Below are 20,933 nucleotides of genomic sequence, written 5' to 3' on the forward strand. Positions count from 1 at the left end.
CTAAATGCAGGATTTAGTGTTGTTGTAAGTATGCCTATAGCACTAGTGTTACTAGAAGCATTATCCATAGAAATTGCCATTATTTTATCTCTAAAGCAAAAATATCTACAAATATCTGCAACAGTGTTAGCTATAAACTTACCTGTGTGACGTGAAATTAATTATTCTATACGCAATTATGCGTTTTTGCATTGTCCACTCCTCATCTATCCAATGACTTGTAACAGTTAGATAATCACAATCATTACCACTTCTACCAATATCAGTAGTAATAGAAATCCGATTAGGTATATGAGTAAATAAATACCGCAAATATTGTTCATATTCATGTTTATATTTATAAATATCGCTCTTAACTGTTGCGCGAGGCCAACCTTTATAAGTAGGATTAAAAACTCTTCTAATATAATGAATCCAATTAGGATTAGAAGCAAAAGTATAAGGTAAGCACATAACAGTAATCATCTTTGCTAATTCTTCACGATCTCTATTAGGATCGTAATATAAAATACCTCCGGTCACAGTGTTAATTCCTGGTTGAACTAGATTTGAACCTGTACTAGGGTTAACCGTAGAATCTACACTTGTCCCCTCTAGCTGCGCTTTCATTTGTAAAAATCTAGTTTTATCTCTAGGGTGTGTTTTTATGTGCCTAATCAAACTACCCGTGCCGCTACGGTCTCCAGTATATTTATGCGCCATTAATTTCCCACAAGTTTTACACTTAGCCTTATTTTGTTCTCTTACTTGAGTAAAAAAATTCCAAACTAATGATGTTTCTAGGCGTTTAGCAGGCTCTCTATTAAAAGTAGGAGTTTCTACAGGTGGGTCGGCCGGTGCATCAGTTGGGTTATTAACAGGACTAGTAGGTGTATCGTCTAAATCCGGTGCTTGGGTTTCATCATCATCCTCATTTTTCTCATTATTTTCTAAGATAGTTTCATTAGGATAAAGAACATTCATAATTTCATCATCTAATCTTTCACCTGGTGCAACATTATGGCAAAATTCACTATCGGTAAATTGAAAACAAGGGTGATCACTATCAAGAATTACGGGAGGAGGAGGACGTCTAGGTTGGCGACTACTTTCAACTTGCTTATCTTTTCTAGGTCGGGGAGCCGGGGGAAGGATAGTTGGTTGGCCACTACTTTCACCGGTTTTATCTTTTCCCTTACCAAATATTTTTTTTCAAAGAAATGCCATATTAATTACAATTATGCAAACTAAAACACACAAAAATATATTCTTAAAACTTAAGAGTTGAAACAAGTTTACCGGATTGCCGAACAACTTCTTGAAAATTGAAAATCATTGAAGACTTGAAGACTTCAATTCACTAACTTCACAATTTTTCACGAAGTTTCAACAATAAAATAAGCAATTCTAGTAGAGAGATTGAGAGAAATTGATGAATTGGTGAGTAAAAATGAAAGAATTAGGGGGTATTTATAGTTGAGAAATGGGGAAAAGTGTAATTATATAAAGTTTGGGGGCCAAATAGCTATTTTATAAACTACCAAACGGTCAAAAAAGCCCCAAACGGCTACTTTTTAAATATGGCCGTTGGGTTGTTTTTTTTTAAATTTTATTTTTTTAAAATTATAGTCGTTAGGCCCGTTGGGCCCGGACCAGGCCCGCCAGTCGGTCCCGGGCTAAACGGTCCCGGGCTCGTGGGCTTAACGTTGAAGACCACCCGCCTCGGGCTTTAAGGGAGCGTTAGGACCGCGGGCCCGGCCTAGTCCGGTTCAGGCCCGGCCCACAGTGCAGCATTAGGATCGGGTTACATGCCACAACAGGTGAAATAAGGGTGAACTTGTACTGATACGGTGGGATCGGGTTGTACACCGCAACAGGTGAAATAAGGGTGGTTTGTTACGGTGAAATAAGGATGAGTTATGATACTGATATTGTTATATGGTGGGATCGGGTTGTGCGCCGCAACAAATATATATATATATATATATATATATATATATATATATATATATATATATATATATATATATATATATATTGTTGTTTATGTCATTACGGTGAAATAAGGGAGGATTCTGTGTTGTACGGTGGGATCGGGTTGCGCGCTGCAACAACCTATGTGTTTCTATTTCCTTGAGCTGTGTTGGTTTTCGGTATTTTTATTTGAAACTCTAAGGATTGGTAATTCAGGACGTCATTGGCATATTTCTTGAGGCTGTAGCTATTATTTTTAGTTGATTGTCTTATTTCGTTCCGTATTCCCTTTTCTGTCTTTATTACATACTGCGTACAGATTCTAGTGTAAGTGACCTGCCTTTCGAGGTTAGACTCGGCACTTACAGAGTTCATGGGGTCGGTTGTTCTCATACTACACTTTGCACTACTTGTGTAGATTTTGGAGTCGGTCCCAGCGGCGACTATTAGCGTGCTTGGATTGATCAGCTTTGCGGAGACTTGAGGTACAACTGCTCAGCGCCCGCAGCTCCTGGAGTCCCCCTTCCATTTATTTAGCTGTGTATTTTCCTTCAGAAAGCTTTATATTTATTTCAGGCCCTTGTATGTACTGTTCTAGTAGCTCAGGCACTTGTGACACCGGGTCTAGTGATGTTAGCAGACGTTTGGGTGTTTTAGCTTTCACATTTTTACTTTGGATTTCTGCAGTTATTTCAGTTCTTTCTCGTTATTTTACTTAAACTATTAAAAATAGATAAATTATTCTAACATTGACTTGCCTAACAAGTGAAATGTTAGGCGCCATCACGGTCCCGACGGTGGGAATTTCGGGTCGTGACAGTTTTTGTCTTGCAGTATGTAATTTTCTAATGAGTTTTTGCTAATGCATGATGAAGTTATTTAGTTCATTTGCTAAAACTTCATACCAACACATGCTGAAGTTTCATCCTACAGTCTACAGTTTTGTAATGAGTTTTATCTGAAACTTCAGTCTAAACAAGCTGAAGTTTTTTAGTTCATTTGCTAAAACTTTAGATTAAACATGCTTAAGTTTTTGCTAATGCACACTGAAGTTATTTAGTTCATTTGCTAAAACTTCATACAAAAACATGCTGAAGTTTTGTCCTGCAGTCTACAGTTTTGTCATGAGTTTTATTCGAAACTTCAGTCTATTTTGTTGGAAATAGTCTTTTATTAAAGAAGGGCAAAATCATCTTTTTAAAATACTTTTAACAAAAAAAAGGTACAGATGCGAACGGAAAAACAAAAACGGGTACAAGTTAAAAAGGGGCGACCAAATAGGGCGTCCATAAAATTTTTACCAAAGCTCCCCTAGAATGGTTTTGGGCCCTAATGTGGAAAAGAGTAGGAGTATACATGGACTGGGTTGGTTCGATTTTTATTAAAACCAAACCAAATCAATTATATCGGTTTGGATTGGTTCTGTTTTGTCAGGTTTTGTTGAGTTTTTCGAGTTTTTTTTGTTACATGAATATTATTTCAATTTTACTTTGTTAAATTTTTTATAAGTAAATATATGTTTAGTAAAAATCGAAAATATTGACAAACAAATGATCTATTAAAATAATTTTATGGGAGAATTTTGTTAATAATACATGATAGTTATTTTTCTAGTCGTCTGAAAATAATATTTTGTTGACGTATACTTTTAAGGTTAAACGAATTTATTAATTAAATATAAAAATTAATATGATGCCTAATTAATGATATGTTCTATTTAATTTTAGATTGTCAAAATGCCCCTTCAAATTCGAAAAAGATATAAAAATTTAATAAATCTTGGCATATGAACCTGGAAGAACAAAGAGATTGACGCATTCAGTAATACTTGATAAGAAAATGATTATATAACCCATTACTTAAGGTTAATAAAAATGGAGTACTTCATATTCTATTAAATATTACATCCCATAAGAGAATCCCAAATATTTCTAGAATTTTTGTAAAGAAAATTCTATATAAAGTCTTAAAAGTATATATAAAAATTATATATTTATATGTCGGTTTGGTTCGGATTTTTTTACTCAATACAAAACCAAATCAAACCAAATCAAACCAAACCTAGTCGGATTTTTTAATCGGTTTGGTGCGACTTTTTGATTCGGTTTGTACACCCCTAGAAAAGAGCATTAAGCCCATTATTTTGCCAGATAAGCCCAAATACTTTGTCCACAAATCATCTGGACTCTCAAGTCCGAATAAACATGTAATTCTTCATTCTTGTTATGAACAATAAAAGAAGAAGAAGAAGAATATTGCAGAGAAAAGTAGGGAGAGAGAATTCTTATCGATTTTGGGATCAATTATAATAGAATAAAACTCCTCTATTTATAGAGGAAAAGTGACTTAACTACCAAGTAACAAACCCTAAGATCTCTCTAAAATATAGACATTCACCTTAAATAGAATTCTATATATAACACTCCCCCTTGAATGTCTATTCAACAGATAATGTGCCTCGTTAAAACCTTAACTAAAATAAAACCAAGTGGGAAAAAAATTCTAGAGAAGGAAAAAGATCACACTTGTTTAGAAATTCACCTTTTGGTTGCCTCGTTAAAAACCTTGCAAAGAAAACCCGGTGGGACAAAATCTTGTAAGGGAAAAAGAGTACAACGCGTATTAACTCCCCCTAATGAGAGCATCAATTCACATCCTTGAGCCTTCACATTTCAATCTTGTGCACTAGCTTCTTGAAGGTTGACGTCGGCATAGATTTGATGAGTAAAATAGCCATATTAACTTCAATGAATATGTTGCACCTTGAAAATTCTCGCTATCACATTATCATGCTTATAATTATAGCAAGATACATTTGTGAACAAATTGCACTAAGGAAGTGGTACTTCAAGATCAAAAATTGTATATGCTTCAAGCAATTTAAATCTTTCAAGGATTATCATATAAGTATAGTCAAATAAGACATATAAATAGACTTTAGATGCATATCAAGTTTTTATGTCATGCCTAGACATATAAGATAGATAAAGGTGATTGCACACACCATTGACTTTATACTTTTAAGTTTTTGAACTACATGTCCAAAATTATATGTATTTCATATGAAACCAATTCTATTCGAATTGTTTCTTCAGACTTAAGATCCTCATTTATATTTAGTGCTATCATAGATGTCGTCGACGAACATTTTATATCGGTTCCAAATTCCTTATTTTTCATAAAGTCATAACATAGAGATCTCTTCATTCATATTTTCAGATACCTGAATCTCTCCTGAGATTTTATGAAGTGTTATGTCATGTGATCTTCTAGATCACTTGACTCCTTATTATGATCATTTTGATCATTTGCTCATCTTTTTTATCAAGAAGTTTTATTTGAAATCGATTTGTCTATATGCTTTAAACGTACCATAGACTTTGTTCTTCTAGGACTTAATAGGAGCATTTGCAGTGAGAATATAGTTACTTTCTTTGGACCAATAAATGCATCTGGCATGCTTTGCAATATATTGCAAATGAATTATCCTTTTATGAACTTCAAGTTCATATTATTTTATTCAAGGATCCATATGTACACATGATAATTCATTTCACGTAACTTTTTCTCAACTGTTTATCGTGTCTCCCCCTCATGTAAGAAAAACTAACTTGTTTTCTCAACTTTGAGAATCCATCTTTGTGCGTTATGGTGTTAATCAAAATATACACTGCACATCAATAATAATAAGATAGAATTCTTTGGTTCCTGACCCTGAACCATTTGTGAGGGGAGAATGTAATATACTTTCGTATATAACCTATATCAAACTGATATAAATAACGCTGTTCTCATAAGCAATAGTTTAGCTATTAAGTGGAGACACTCAATAAATTATTTTGCTAAACCAACTGTGATGTAAACCAACTTATCAAGATGAACTTCTTAAATAGAAAATTTGAAAATTATGCTCGAAATTAAATTATTGAGCAAGTTACCTCGCAAAACACCATGTTGCGAGTTAATAATAATTGCACATGTAACCATCTCATAGATGCATATTATGTGGTATACATGGCAGGTGAATGAGCTCATATTCACCTTTGATATTTCCAGCATTCATGGGATTTAATCCCAATTTTAGTTGGTCAATTAATTAATGAGAACAAGCAATATAAGAGAATTCGTAAAGAACTTTCTAGTTCTTTAATATTTAACCATGTGAATTCTCTATTATTTTTGCACATCATACTTAAATTGAAATGGCTAAACCAATTATGCCAACTGAATAAATTATCAATATTGATAAACTTCTGGTTTACACCATGACATGTGCAATTATCAATAAACTCCAAGTTTATTATGATATGAGTTTTTATATCAATAAACATTCACTTTAGTGTGGTGTTCTTTTATTTGTGTAGTACAAACTAGAGAATAAAGCGGGTAGCTTTTCACATACATATTATCCCGCTATAAGTTGTAGTAATAGAAGATATCAAAATTTTCCTTTATTTATAGTCTCAATATAACCGACCGCTTTCGTGTATACTTTGGAAACTGAATAAGTTTCTTTGAAACTTACTACAACATAATGCCTTATTGGTAATCAATTATGTTTCTCCAAAATAGTATAATTCGGTGTTGCAGAGTTCTCAATTAATTTTGTAGTACCACATATTCATCAACATCCATATGGTGAATATCTCTTTTAAAGAGAAAGTTATATCATTATGGTTATGGTCAAAATCCGTTTCTTGCATTATCGTTATCTTTTAGTAATCACAATGCCAAAATATTTTGGCGTACAACAAGTACGTGACTAATGACCATTTATGCCGTAATAATGATATTATTTTCTTATATCATCTCAAACCTCCTTCTAGAGATGAGTGTAGTATATTCACTACCACTAGCACGTTCATATTCTTCCAATAATGAATATGTATTCATAAATCAGATGTTGTCACATTCACATCATGAATGGACCATAATCATCTACATGTGCTTTATAAAATCTTATGTCAAATCGATGACAAATATTACTTTCACAGAGTGAAGGATTATTTTGAGAATCCTTATTATTCTCATTATCACAATGATGACGATTATAATTTCGTCTATTACCATGTCCATATCCATTGATACCTTCACGGTAATAATTTTGTCTTCTTTCAGACTTATCACTTATTGCTACCACATTCTCTTAAGGAATGAGAATGAAGCAAATTCAATGGGATGGGTTTCCACTTCTTGTGCCCACGATCATACATGACTTTGATCATGTCAAGACATAGAAGTTTTACCACTTCGAGTGGTTATAATTTCTTACTAACTCCATTAGAGTTATAATCAAAATTTATTGTCTTTGCTTGTATTTAAAATCAAATTATAGAATAAAAGAGAAAAATATGGTAAAATACATACCTTAAATCCAGAATTTAATCATGAAGGAAGTTTAGGGAACAATTGATAATCATTATGCTCAATCCCAAAGCTTCTACTCAATTGGTTAGAGTCTCGTGCTGATAACGTGTTATGAACAATAAAAGAAGAAGAAGAATATTGTAGAGAAAAGTAGGGAGAGAGAATTCTTGTTGATTTTGGGATCAATTACAATAGAATAGAACCCCTCTATTTATAGGGGAAAAGTGACTTAGCTACCAAGTAACAAACTCTAAGATCTCTCTAAAATATAGACATTCACCTTAAATAGAATTCTATATATAACGATTCTTCATATTTTTGTTAACAATTCCGTTTGGCAAATTCTTACGTTGGCTTGTTGGAAAGCTAATTTAAAGTTGCATAGGATTTGATAATTAAAAATTTATTTAATTTATGTTTAAATAAAATATGTAACCAAATTCATATAGGAATATAATTTCATATTTTGAGTTAAAGTAGGTTTTTTATTATTATAAATAGAGATGTTTCTAGCTATTTTATGTGTGGAGACGCGCGTAGATCCACATAGCTTTAGATAATATTTAAATTATAAAAATATTTTAGAAATTTTAAATATTATTCCCCCATGGTTGTTACTTAGTATTCATCAACAACAACAACCCAGTGTAATCCCATAAGTGGGTCTGGGGAGGGTAATATGTACGCAGACCTTACCTCTACCCCGAGGGGAAGAGAGACTGTTTTCAGGAGACCCTCGGCTCAAAGAGGCAACAAGAGACACTATATTAGTACTATCAATAGACTCATAATAAAACAACATAAAATACCATAAAATCCATAACATAACATAAATACCATAAAATAACAAAGTAACAACAATATAAGAGATATAGGAAATACGAGAAAGATGTAAGGTATTAATACACAGCAGATAAAGCCCATCATCAGTAGTTGATCAATAGCATCCTAAGACTAATTCCTAACTGGCTAGTCTCACTCTAGTGCGCTGTAAAAAAGACATCACAATTTCCCCTAACCTACAACCTTAATGCTCGATCTCCACAATTCCCTGTTTAGGGCCATGTCCTCAGTAACCCTAAGTCGCGCCATATCCTGCCTGATCACCTCTCCCCAATACTTCTTAGGTCTCCCTCTACCTCTCCTCGTACCCACCACCGCCAGTCGTTCACACCTTCTCACCGGTGCATCAGTGTTCCTCCTCTGAATGTGCCCGAACCATCTGAGTCTTGCCTCCCGCATCTTGTCCTCCATGGGGGCCACACCCACCTTCTCTCGAATATCTTTATTTATAATCTTATCCTTCCTTGTATGCCCGCACATCCACCTCAACATCCTCATCTCTGCAACTTTCATTCTCTGGATGTGTGAGATCTTCACCGGCCAACACTCGGTCCTATACAACATAGCAGGCCTAACCACTGCCCTATAAAATTTACCTTTCAGTAACAGTGGCACTTTCTTGTCACACAGGACTCCCGTCGCTAACCTCCATTTCATCCACCCCACCCCTATACGGTGTGTGACATCCTCGTCGATCTCCCCGGACCCCTGAATAAACGACCCCAGGTACTTGAAACTACCCCTCTTAGGGATGACTTGAGAATCAAGCCTCACTTCCACTCCCGCTTCCGTCGGCTCTGCCCCAAATTTGCACTCAAGGTATTCCATCTTCGTCCTGCTCAACCTGAAACCTTTGGACTCAAGGGTATGTCTCCAAACCTCTAACCTCTCGCTGACGTCGCGTCGTGTCTCGTCGATTAGGACTATGTCATCAGCAAATAGCATGCACCATGGCACCTCCCCTTGAATATGATGCGTTATAGCATCCATCACCAGGGCAAATAGGAAAGGGCTGAACGCAGACCCTTGGTGCAACCCCGTAATAACCGGAAAATAATCGGAATCGCCTCCTGCTGTCCTAACCCGAGTCTTAGCTCCATCATACATGTCCTTAATCGCCTTAATGTAGGCAACCGGGACCCCTTTAGCCTCTAAGCATCTCCATAAGACCTCCCTAGGAACCCTGTCGTACGCTTTCTCTAGATCGATAAACACCATGTGGAGATCCTTCTTCTTATCCCTGTATTGTTCCACCATCCTCCTAATAAGGTGGATAGCTTCTGTGGTAGATCGCCCCGGCATGAACCCGAACTGGTTGTCTGAAATAGACACCGTCCTTCGCACTCTCATTTCTACCACTCTCTCCCAGACTTTCATGGTATGACTTAGTAATTTAATACCCCTATAGTTGTTACAGATCTGGATATCGCCTTTGTTCTTATACAACGGGACCATTGTACTCCACCTCCACTCTTCGGGCATCCTATTAGTCTTGGATATAACATTAAGCAACTTAGTAAGCCATTCCAAGCCTGCTCTACCCACACACCTCCAAAGCTCAACCGGAATTTCATCTGGTCCGGTAGCTCTGCCCCTTCTCATCTTACGCATTGCCTCCATGACCTCATCGACCTCAATGTCCCGACAATCACTTAGTTCATGGGGGCTGTCGGCATTCCTCAATTCACCTAGTACAATATCCTGATCCCCTTCCTCATTTAGAAGTTTATGAAAGTAGGTCTGCCATCTCCTCCTAATCTGGTCATCCCCTAACAAAACTTTGCCGTCCTCATCTTTTATGCACCTCACTTGGTCCAAATCCCGAGCCGTCCTCTCTCTCACCTTAGCGAGTCGGAGTACCTTCTTCTCCCCGCCTCTGTTCCCTAGTTCCTCATACAAACGAGCAAAAGCTGCCGTCTTTGCCTCCGTCACTGCCATATTTGCCTCCTTCCTAACTACCTTATATCTCGCAATGTTCGCTCTCTTCTCCTCCTCTCCAGTGCTCCCCACTAACCGCAGGTAAGTCACCTTCTTCGCTTCCACTTTACCTTGTACAACTGCATTCCACCACCAGTCTCCTTTGTGGCCACCGGTGCGGCCTGAAGATACCCCTAACACCTCTCTCACCGCCTTCCTTATATAGTCCACCGTCGTCGACCACATAGTGTTTGTGTCCCCACTACTTCTCCAAGCTCCCATTGCCGACAACCTTCCTTCCAACTCCTGGGCTTTAACCTTAGTCAAGGCGCCCCACATAATCCTCGGGCGGCCTCATACTGACCTCTGTTTCCTTCTTATCATAATACTAACGTCCATCACCAAGAGCCTATGTTGCGTTGCAAGGGTCTCACCTGGGATAACTTTGCAATCCTCGCACAACCTTCTGTCGCATATCCTGAGGAGGAGATAGTCAATTTGAGTCTTCGCCACCGAACTTTGGTAAGTAACCAAATGCTCCTCTCGCTTCGGAAAACTCGAGTTTGCAATCACTAGATCGAATGCCTTGGCAAAATCCAACAGTGAGGTGCCCCCTCCGTTCCGTTCCCCGAAACCAAAGCCGCCATGCACCTCAGTATAACCACCTGCAGACGACCCAATATGACCATTGAAATCCCCTTCTATGAATAACCTCTCGGAAGGCGGAATACTACGAACAATGTCATCCAACCCTTCCCAAAAACGCCTTTTAATCTCCTCATCACAACCTACTTGTGGTGCGTACGCGCTAACGACGTTTAAAGTACACTCACCCACCACCAATTTAATAGTCATTAGTCTATCATTCACACGCCTGACCTCTACCACCGACTCCCTAAGATGGCTATCCACTAGGATACCCACTCCATTCTTACCCATCACGACTCCAGAGTACCACAACTTATACCCATCCGCGTTTCTCGCCCTCGATCCGACCCACCTAGTCTCCTGGACACACGCTATATTAATCTTCCTCTTCTGAAGGATCTTCGCCAACTCTATAGACTTACTCGTTAGCGAACCTATGTTCCATGACCCGATTCTCAACCTATAGGCTCCCTTGCCCCCTCTACCTCCCCTGCCTCCCGACCCACCCCCTGACCCCGGGCCCACTCTTTGCCCCACACTCTGCCCCACCTGAGGACATGCCTTTAATCTACCATCCCAGACTGCCGCCACTACACCTACGACAGATCTACAAAAGACTCGCTAGTGCACAACGGACAACGAATCAAACTAGAAGGAAACAAGTGACTACCTGTACACCTATTGAATGATTTAACTATTGTGAACTAAAGTAACATCAATTTAGCTAACACCAAAAGGAAAACAGTAGAACGGGAGGTACCAATTCCCGAGAACCAAACCTGTGTTGATTTGCAGCCCTCGATATACTTGCAAGCTCACGCACCGCTTCCCACCGCCCTTTGCTGACGCTCGTCCAGGTTGCTCTCCTTTGCTAGTGCTCGTGCGCCCAACTTGTCTCCAACAACTTTGAGAATTTCCCTGAAAACACAGAAAATACCACGACCCAAAGACCAAAAAGGGCTATCACCGCTACCACTGGTGTAGCACCGAAAGTAACTAGCAGCCGAAATTAACTGAAGAAAAATAACAAGCAAGCTTCTGAAATAGGCGAGGAGATCCGGCAACATAACAACAACAAACCGGTGACCAAACGAGTGCAACTCGATAGCAATGGACAGCGATTCAATCCACCAAATTCCAGAAATTCTTAAGCTAAAATCAGAAATCAAATTAGCAAAGAAACAAAATCGAAAATTCTCTTATTTCTGTTTTTTTTGTTTATTCTTTCAGTCCTTTCTAAAATTTCAAATCTGGATTTTTATTCCAGATCTGTCAGGTTCTAGTGAGGGGATGAGAGGAACGAAGTCAGCGGCAGCTTCCTCAAAGGGGAGGAATCGGGGAAGAAGATAATAATTTTGGGAGAAAGCAGCCCAGAAAGAAAAAAAACAAAAATAAAAGACAAGATCTGAAGGTGAAAAATCAGAATAAGATCTGTATCTTAGGACGAGATCTGCGCATATGCTACGCACCTACCGAGCAAAGGAGCATACAAAAGAGTGAAACAAAATTCAATCAATCAGCACAATCGCAAATGATATATCATTGAAAATGCCAAATTAGACTAAAGATTAAATATCACAACAAGCAAATCAGTCAACTAAATCGGAATCAAACGATTTCAGAAGAAAACCCTAGTAAGGTAGGTGCAAGGAAATTAAGAAAACCTGAGCAACGGAGAAACTAGGGTTTCGACGATATAAGAGATTAACTCACTTGAGAGAAATGGATAGAGAGAGAGCTGAAGGCAACGAGCCTCATTACTTAGTATTCATCAACCCATCCAATTCCCTCCTTCAAAAGCTCCGCTTTCGCTACCTCAGTTCACCGCATTTTTAGAGTTAATGCCACCGTTACCGTCGAGTCCCCGTCGTATTCCGCCACTGGCGGCGGAGATGACACGCGGAAGCTGCTGCTCCAAGTGAAGGACCTGTCTGCTGTGATAGCTGAATCGAGACAGCCCATTCTCAAAGGCGTTAACCTCACTGTCTATGAAGGCGAGGTGTTTATTCTGGTTCCTCCGTCTATTCTTCCAAATTACTCATTAACTACACTCTTTTTATTTGGAACCAGTTAATGTATTGCAATTTCCTTATTAGTTCGTTTTACAAAGAATGATACATTGCTAAACGGATCGGATTTCTACAATATGCATGCACCACTTAAAAAAAGGAAAAAAAAAGTATTAAGTGCGAATTGATTTCTAATCTTTTGCGTAAATAACTCTAACATTCGACCAAGTTCACCTTTTAGCCTTCTTGGAACATTGGGGCCAATAGATAATATAAAGATACCTACTAGTGGAAAGACCACGAGTTCATGTGCACCATCGATAGGACATTAAATCCGCCCCTGACATTGCTATGTTAAGAACTAGTTATGCTCTATTTAAAAACTGTTCCGTTTAATGAGAACAACCACACAAATATTATGATTATGATATGTTTAAAAACACAAGTTTTAAAAGTGTTATCGCCACACAATATTGTTGCATGATTAAGACCACAAGTTCCTTTATTTCTTAAATTTCGTGTTAAGTCAAACTACATCACTTAAGTTAGAACTTAGGAAGTACATAATTTCATTTCTTTGCAGTTTTCACTAAGTTTCACCAATTTATGTTCACTTTTTTCAATCATTAGTGACTAATGTATGTATTTCCATAATATATTTTGGTTGTATGGATTTAATTTAGTACGTACTTTGTTGGACCCCTTAACACTTGAAAAATGGGAGGAACTGTATGTATTTATGCGTTGGGGAGATAGTAATAATTAGATGTTATAACAGAATAAAATAACAAGGATAAATGAAATGTTCCTAAATTTTGCAGTTCAATTTAGTAACCCGTGTGATAGGTTTCCAGCAAACTATTGTGTCATTTTCCATTTGTATCACGGTTGCTAGCTGCTTGGACTGCCTCAGTTCTGATGTGATTATTATTATTTGAATTAGGTACATGCTGTAATGGGAAAGAATGGTTCTGGAAAGAGCACTTTTGCCAAGGTTATTACTTTTCTATAATTTCTTTTTGTTTTAGATTGTAATCACCTACTTCTTTTATTACTAAGTTATGAAATTGAGTATTTTGTTTTTATTTTGGATGATAATATTTGGTATCCACCTTTTTCTAGGCCTTAAATTTGCAACTACATTCATTTTTGTACTTTTTCTCTAAGTTCCAGGAACAATATATAAAACGCTTTCTATTGTTGATTCTTCAATTGGCATTAGCCAATGCTTGGCTATTTTCTATCTACAAAATCATGGTTTCCAGCTTATGTTCTCTGAAACTTATAGTATTACTTTATGTATCTTGTAAATGCATCTCACTAAGATACCTCTTTGATGCTGAAGTCAGTAACTACCAGCTGAGATTAAGATAATGCTGTTCTTAGCCATCTATTTATGTTCAATTTCTATAGGTTCTTGTTGGGCATCCAGATTACAAAATTACTGGAGGCAATGTGTCATTTAAAGGTGAAAATCTTCTTGAGATGGAACCTGAGGAAAGATCTCTTGCTGGGGTTTTTATGAGCTTCCAGTCTCCAGTTGCAATACCTGGAGTGAGCAATATAGACTTTCTTAATATGGCATATAATGCTAAAAGGAAAAAACTTGGACAGCCAGAGCTTGGACCAATTGAGGTAGTTATCCTTCCGTTAGAATAAAAGAATTAAGGTCTGTCACCAATAGGAAACTTCTTGTCTTCTTATTGCCGAAGCTAGAAGACTAACAAAAATAATCATTTGTTCTTGTGCAGTTCTATGGGCATATTGCCCCAAAGCTTGAACTTGTGAATATGAAGATAGACTTCTTGAACAGAAATGTCAATGACGGATTTAGCGGTGGAGAAAGGAAGCGCAATGAGATTTTGCAATTAGCGGTATTCCATGTTCCTTGTCTTTCCTGCTTTGTCAGTAACATGGAGTAAATGTTTATTTTTGTGGCTGCCATATATAGTGAGAATCTACTACTGTCAAGGTTCTATATTGTATCCATATAATTGTCTGATGACTGTACTTCAAATTTTTTGAATGATCTTTTGGTCTATTACTGCCTAAAACTCACATATTATGAGAACTTTATCTTTTGATTGCATAGAAAAGGTTGTTCCAGCTCATCTCTAGGATGAAGCGTTTTACTAACAAATGCTTTATAGCTTTCTAACTTTTGTTGGTTTGTCTGCAGGTTCTTGGAGCAGACTTAGCAATACTTGGTGAAATTGATTCGGGTTTAGATGTTGATGCACTTCGAGATGTGGCAAAGGCAGTAAATTGGCTTCTGTCCTTTAAGAATTCTGTGTTGATGATCACACATTATTTGAGATTGCTAGAGTTTATCAAGCCAACCTATATTCATATCATGGTAAGCAAATTCTACTGAACAGAGTTGCTAAGCGATACACAAAATAATAAGGTCGACTATAGAAGTTGGATGTTGATGAGCAGAAAACAGGAGAGTTGAGACTGTAAACTAGGAATCTATCACCTTTGCGCATATTGCTATATATATTTGAAACAAGTAAAAGTGATTGGCTATATGTTTATATGGTATACTGAGGCAACCGGTACATGCTTCTTCATATATCTGCATTCTACTAATCTCACTTACTTTTGTTCGCTCAGAGTCTGGATCATGCAGTGTATAGTATGTGTATCTCTCAAAATTATGGGTTTACATACTAATGATCAGTTGCAACAAACTTGTTTCTGTTCTCTTCTTTACTTTACACACCCTTAAGTTTTTTAGTATCTAGTGGTTAATATCGATTACTTTTCCAGGAGGATGGGAGAATTATCAAGACTGGAGATATTTCAATAGCTGAAGTTCTGGAGAAAGAAGGGTACAAGGCAATTTCTGGCACATAGGATACGTAGTGAAGAGAGGCCCTCCATACAACATTTTTTGCGTTTCTCATCAGCTCTGAGTAAATTTCGCGTTGGGATATCTTGTGATAGCATTGGGTACCCTTCTTGTAAATTTTGTTTCCTAGTCCAGTTATACTTGTTGAGACTTGCTTTTTGGCTAATTGATATGTCAGAGATTAGTCATTTCATCTTCTCAAACACACTACATGATATTCTAGTTTATGATACCATAGGAAAAAAGGGTACCTTTTATTGAAATTTTGAGTTTTGCCACTTTGCTGATTGCTTCTTAATTTGAGTTCATTTAATGCAAAATGCTTAAAGAAGAATTAAAGATGGTAAACACCTTTTAGCTGAGGATCAATTGGTCACCAATGTCCATGCAGAAAACCAATGTGATATTCCTATTAGACAGCGAATTGGTTCTGATTGCTCTCCATATCTAGTTCTATTTGGCAGGTAAAGACTAATGGGTCTTGTCATTTAAAGAAGTTCCGCTTGGTCCGCAGAAGGAAATATGCAGATTGCAACGAGAAGCTTTGATACATACGTTACTCAAAGCACCTGTATATCTGATCAAAGATTTGAATGTGCTCTCTTCATTTACTTTACCAATGCTTGAGTCTTTAAGACCATGTTGGTCAAGCGCAGGCTTCTTGTAAAAGAACTAAAGCAGAAGCATTGGTCGGGTAACTTCTGCTTCTTGGTAGAGGCACCTGTTCATTCTCAGGTGAAGAGCAATAAAAATGCCAGAATCTGCTCGAGTGAGCTAAGACAAAAAAACAATCCCTGAAGGTGCTAAAGAACAACTCGAAATTATGCAACAATAACACTCGATCTTAAAAAATCAAAGAAGTAGGTAAACTAGCCATCATTTCAGGCAACTAAAGAATTTTAACTGCAATCCCATATCTTTATGATGAATATCAACCCATCAGACTTGGGACAACTCAAAGTAGTTATTTTGCTTCTGCCAGTAGGAGCCCCACAAGGTTGCACAATGAAAAAAAGCATGTACGGATTACATTAAGGATTGATGCCTCCAGGGATATCATACTTATTGGTGAACGGCAAACCATTACAGAAAATTCTGAGGGTATGATCTATATTCCTGCCTGTGCATACCAAAATAGCTGTTAACTCAACCAGAGGTAAGGAAAACTTGCAAACTCAACAGTTAGAGCATTGTTAGCCTTTCGATGCTCTACCTAGTACACTGCCTTTGTAAACAACTCCACTGTAAAACCAAAGAGGTAACCAATACAAAAGAGCTTCAGCTTAATCATCTCGAATCACCTTTTTCAAGCTTTTCAATTTCTTCCTGGTGCCTTCTCTCCGCTTCTTGAAGTTCTCTTTCAGCATCCTCTTCATCCTCCAACTCGTCGCGATCTTCGAACTCCTTAGTTGCTGCCATTGCTTTAACAACGGGATCTCTTAGCTCAGCAATTAGACCACCACCAATCCTGTATTCTTCTTCATCACCAATCAGGAAAAGACGCTGGTCCGGTCCTGAGGCCATCGGTATATCTACTGCCAATAATTTCATATCATACTGCAGAGAGAAAAGCAGGAGGCAAAAAGGTTAGCATAAGCATGGCTAGAATGAACATGAAACCAGTCAGATTCTTCTGCTTTGTTTATTTATCTGGTGTTTTAGCAACCAAATCGGGAAGCTTCAAGTTCTGGTGACCTTTCTTCCTCTTTTTTTGGATACTTCAAGTTCTGGACAACTCTAATGAAAAAGTATATCTCAGACATTTAGTTAGAAATACTACACTGTAAATGATCATTTGACAAACTAATATGGCCTTATTTTGTCCAGAGTGTAAAGGTTGGGCTCTAAACAATCCAGCTCCAATTGATTATAAAACCAATTAACCCGAAATTATGCTCACAGCACGAATACTTGCTCATTAAATTTGAAAAGTCAGTTATAATGGGTTAAATCTGCAGCCAAGCCAAGTACTATGACGATTGCAATTTCATATGGATATCTTCTCCTTTTTTTGGGGTCCTTTTCTTATTAGCTGGAAAGATGGAAATATAATGCTCAATAACACTGGATCGCAATATGAGATCCTATATTTCTATTGATAAAGCTCACTAAAATGTCAGTGCAGGCAACCTCAACGCCTCATAGGCTGAGTTCAAGCCTGTTTTTTAACTTATTACTTAAGTTAAAATCAAACTCAACTCAACTATAGTTGAGCTGATTTAGCAGATTACATTTTACACCAAATTTTGATCTTGCCACCACGTGCACTTTAACTAATTCTGATCTTTCTCCCTCTCCCTCTCCCTCTCTCTCTCTCTCTCTCTCTCTCTCTCTCTCTCTCTCTCTCTCTCTCTCTCTCTCTCTCACCCTATCTTATTTATTTATTACTTATTGTTAAGTCTTTTAGTTCATGATGCTATAAAAACTATCCCTTTTAAAGCTTTAAATTTTCTACTTAGGCATGATTAGCAAAAAAAAAGGAAAATTACTGGCAGTTTTGAAGCTCATGATATGTGATATTCAGGTATTAAGGGAAAGTTGCAAAGACACACAGTAAGGCTTCATCATATAAAACTGAAGAAGAAGCTGATTTGAATCAAACCTGGCCTTTCTTGTTCTTGACTTCAACACTTACTAAACCTTTCCGCTCAGAACCTCGTATTGGAAAAATCAGAAAACATCTTTTGCCCCTAAAACGTGGCTTGAAGTTCTTAAGGGTAACACCACCTCCTGACATCACATATGCTCTCAAGTCCGTTCCAGAGAGTGGAGCACCCATAACCTCAAGAATTCCAGCTTCTGTATTAAGTCTTCTCATTGCCATTCTGTACACCTTATCAGGATTGATGGTAAATCTTGAGCGAAAATACAAGCCCTATCATAACAAAGCAAAAGTTTTCTTAACTATAGTTATCAAGAAAAAGTACAGAGGATGCTCGTTCAGCAAGAATTCAAGACATAGAAAGAAGAAGGAAAACTGGGAGACTTCAATCATAGACCATCCACTGTTCAAAGCACTAAACAGTTCCTAAAGAGTTCCAAAAGTAATAACTAGTCCCAACTACCAAGCAGGTAGATGGAATTGGAGCTCCACATAACGTGATGCGCAAGTTTGAATGTTAACTTAGATTGACCATTTCAGACCTTGAAGTTCATGGCCCAAATATTAGATTTGCGAGGTTGACAAGTTCCTGTCAGCGCCTATATTCAATTATTACCTAATAAAGTAAGCATTTCATTGATAACTCTGCCACCATGAGCTTGCTCACATTGCCGTTCCCAAGTCCGGATAAAGGAGGTAGGCTTGCAGCCAGCGTAAAACTAGCCAATTTCATGATGAATCCTCACCACACAAATATCCTAGTTTTTTAAGCATTTCATTGGTAAGCATCCAGAAGATGCAAAGCAAAATACAAGTAAGATTAGCTCTGGTACATGTAAGTTCCCAAATAATTCTCATGGACTAGACATACTCGCAGTTTTAACTTTTTTTCAATCAGTAACTAGTCCTAATAATTTTCTTTTTTCACAAAGAATCATTCCAATTCTCACATTAACTGTTCTTTTATAAGGCACATTATGACATTAATACCAGCAAAGTCACACTGAGGATACAATTAGCACATTCAAAACCCCACCAAGAACAACTCAAACAACGATATAATTTCTAAAATATGCATGCTCATTTACGCATAACATTTATATTTCTTATGCATCAACATCAAAGTGAAAACACCAACAAAAGAGTCCAACACAATCAACTACATTCAAACAGGAACTTAAGAAGAAACTCACAGCAAACGCAACAATGGCGGAGGAAAGAGCAAGGAAGCCATACTTGGCCATGCCTTCAGACAATCCAATAAAAGTAGTAGCAATCCCAAATAGAACCCTCCAAAGCAAAATGCAAACCATAACACCTGCTGCGCCAAATAATACCAGAGAATTCCTCTTCCAAAATGCCTCTATCTGCAACCCCACAGCTCCCTTGTACCGCGTAGCCGTGTCCTTTGCAGCCACAACCGGATTCTTCAGCACATTTTTCCCAAAATTCCCACTCTTAAACGAGAAGTACCTAAACCCTAATAATTTCCTCAAATTACCTTCTGGGTCCAACTTCTTAGTACAAGGGTTTTGCAAAATCCGGGGTAAAGGTGAATACGAAAAATGGGCTCTTTGGGAATTCGAAACCCATGGGTTTATAACGGGTTTTTCGATTATCTTTGGATGATTAGTAAGGAAGTGAGAAATACCACTGGAAGTAGAATTTGGGTTTGAAAATTGAGAGGGTTTTGATGAAATGTACTGATAAATGTTCCTCAGGACGAATTTTGAAGATGATGATTTCGACATTTCCACAGCTGATACTAACTGGGAATAGATTTAGATTCACGTAAAGCACAAACTCAAGGAATATACAATAAGATAATTGTTCAGTAGCTGAATATAGATAGAGAAAGTGGTGCTAAAGATAGAAATAGAAAGTGGGGTTTGAAAGTTACTTGCTGTTGAAGCGTCTCTAGGAGGGGGCAATGAACAATCTGTAGCTCTGAGAAATCTCCCGGTCAGCGGTATTGTCCTCGTCGGGGAATATTTTTGTTGTTTTCATAATAGTACCTTTAAAACGAAATTTTGAGGTTTCTGCCCCTTGTGGTTGGATGAATATCACTTCAGCCCTTACAGAAATGAAATTATATTTCTTGAACATCACTTTTACTTCTTTTTTTCCTTTGGGAAAGATCACTCTTAGCTTCCACTAGAAACTATTATCCGCTGGTTGTAAAAGTGTATAAATTTTTTTATATATATATATATATATATATATATACATATTTTTCTTACTATTATTTTGAGAGCGGTTATACAATATCATTTTTCCATTTTTCTTTCGCAAAGGTAACACGGGGAAGAGGGAGTGTAACTTGGTTATCAGTGGCCAGGAACTCACGGCATTCGCTTCGGAACACTTCCATTCAATTTGTGACATTTTAACTGTTGAATATCATTGCATCAACGTGTATTATTTTCTTAAACTTTTCCCATGAAGCGAAGTATTTTGATGTTTCATAAATATATTAAATATGAGATAATTCACCTTTACACCTTGTTAAGTTTCATTGTTAAAGAGTAGCATGAAGCAGTTGTAGCAACTTATGGGTTTAATTTTGAACCTTCTAATATTATATAATAATAAAAAAATAAAAAAAAATTACCTCTTTATTTGTTTATCTCGCCCTTCTTTTTTTCTTTGATTTTAGATGGTAAAAAAACTAAGATACGTCTTATAAAAAACTAGGAGCGGGGAAGAAAAAAGGACCAAGAAGAAAAGAATAAAATAATTG

The 20,933-nt window shown here is 37.2% G+C and overlaps 2 protein-coding genes across 2 annotated transcripts; one reads left to right on the forward strand and one right to left on the reverse strand.

Annotated features, from left to right (window-relative positions):
- The first annotated feature begins 11,994 nt into the window (after nt 1–11,994).
- LOC107802622 (ABC transporter I family member 6, chloroplastic-like) lies at nt 11,995–15,869 on the forward strand. Its single transcript, XM_016626150.2, has 6 exons — nt 11,995–12,727; nt 13,681–13,731; nt 14,151–14,372; nt 14,489–14,611; nt 14,917–15,093; nt 15,510–15,869. Exons 2-6 carry the CDS (start codon nt 13,693–13,695, stop codon nt 15,594–15,596), a joined length of 648 nt encoding a protein of 215 aa, XP_016481636.2. The 5' UTR covers nt 11,995–12,727; nt 13,681–13,692; the 3' UTR covers nt 15,597–15,869.
- Nucleotides 15,870–16,325: 456 nt separating this feature from the next.
- On the reverse strand, nt 16,326–20,181 carry LOC107802623 (uncharacterized). Its single transcript, XM_016626152.2, has 3 exons — nt 19,387–20,181; nt 18,194–18,466; nt 16,326–17,148 (listed from the first exon to the last, which is right to left on the reverse strand). The coding sequence occupies exons 1-3, from the start codon at nt 19,942–19,944 to the stop codon at nt 16,879–16,881; spliced, it is 1,101 nt and encodes a 366-aa protein (XP_016481638.1). The 5' UTR covers nt 19,945–20,181; the 3' UTR covers nt 16,326–16,878.
- Between the last annotated feature and the right edge of the window lie 752 nt (nt 20,182–20,933).

The sequence above is a fragment of the Nicotiana tabacum genome, chromosome 6 (genome assembly GCF_000715075.1).
Source record: "Nicotiana tabacum cultivar K326 chromosome 6, ASM71507v2, whole genome shotgun sequence".
Taxonomy (NCBI): domain Eukaryota; kingdom Viridiplantae; phylum Streptophyta; class Magnoliopsida; order Solanales; family Solanaceae; genus Nicotiana; species Nicotiana tabacum.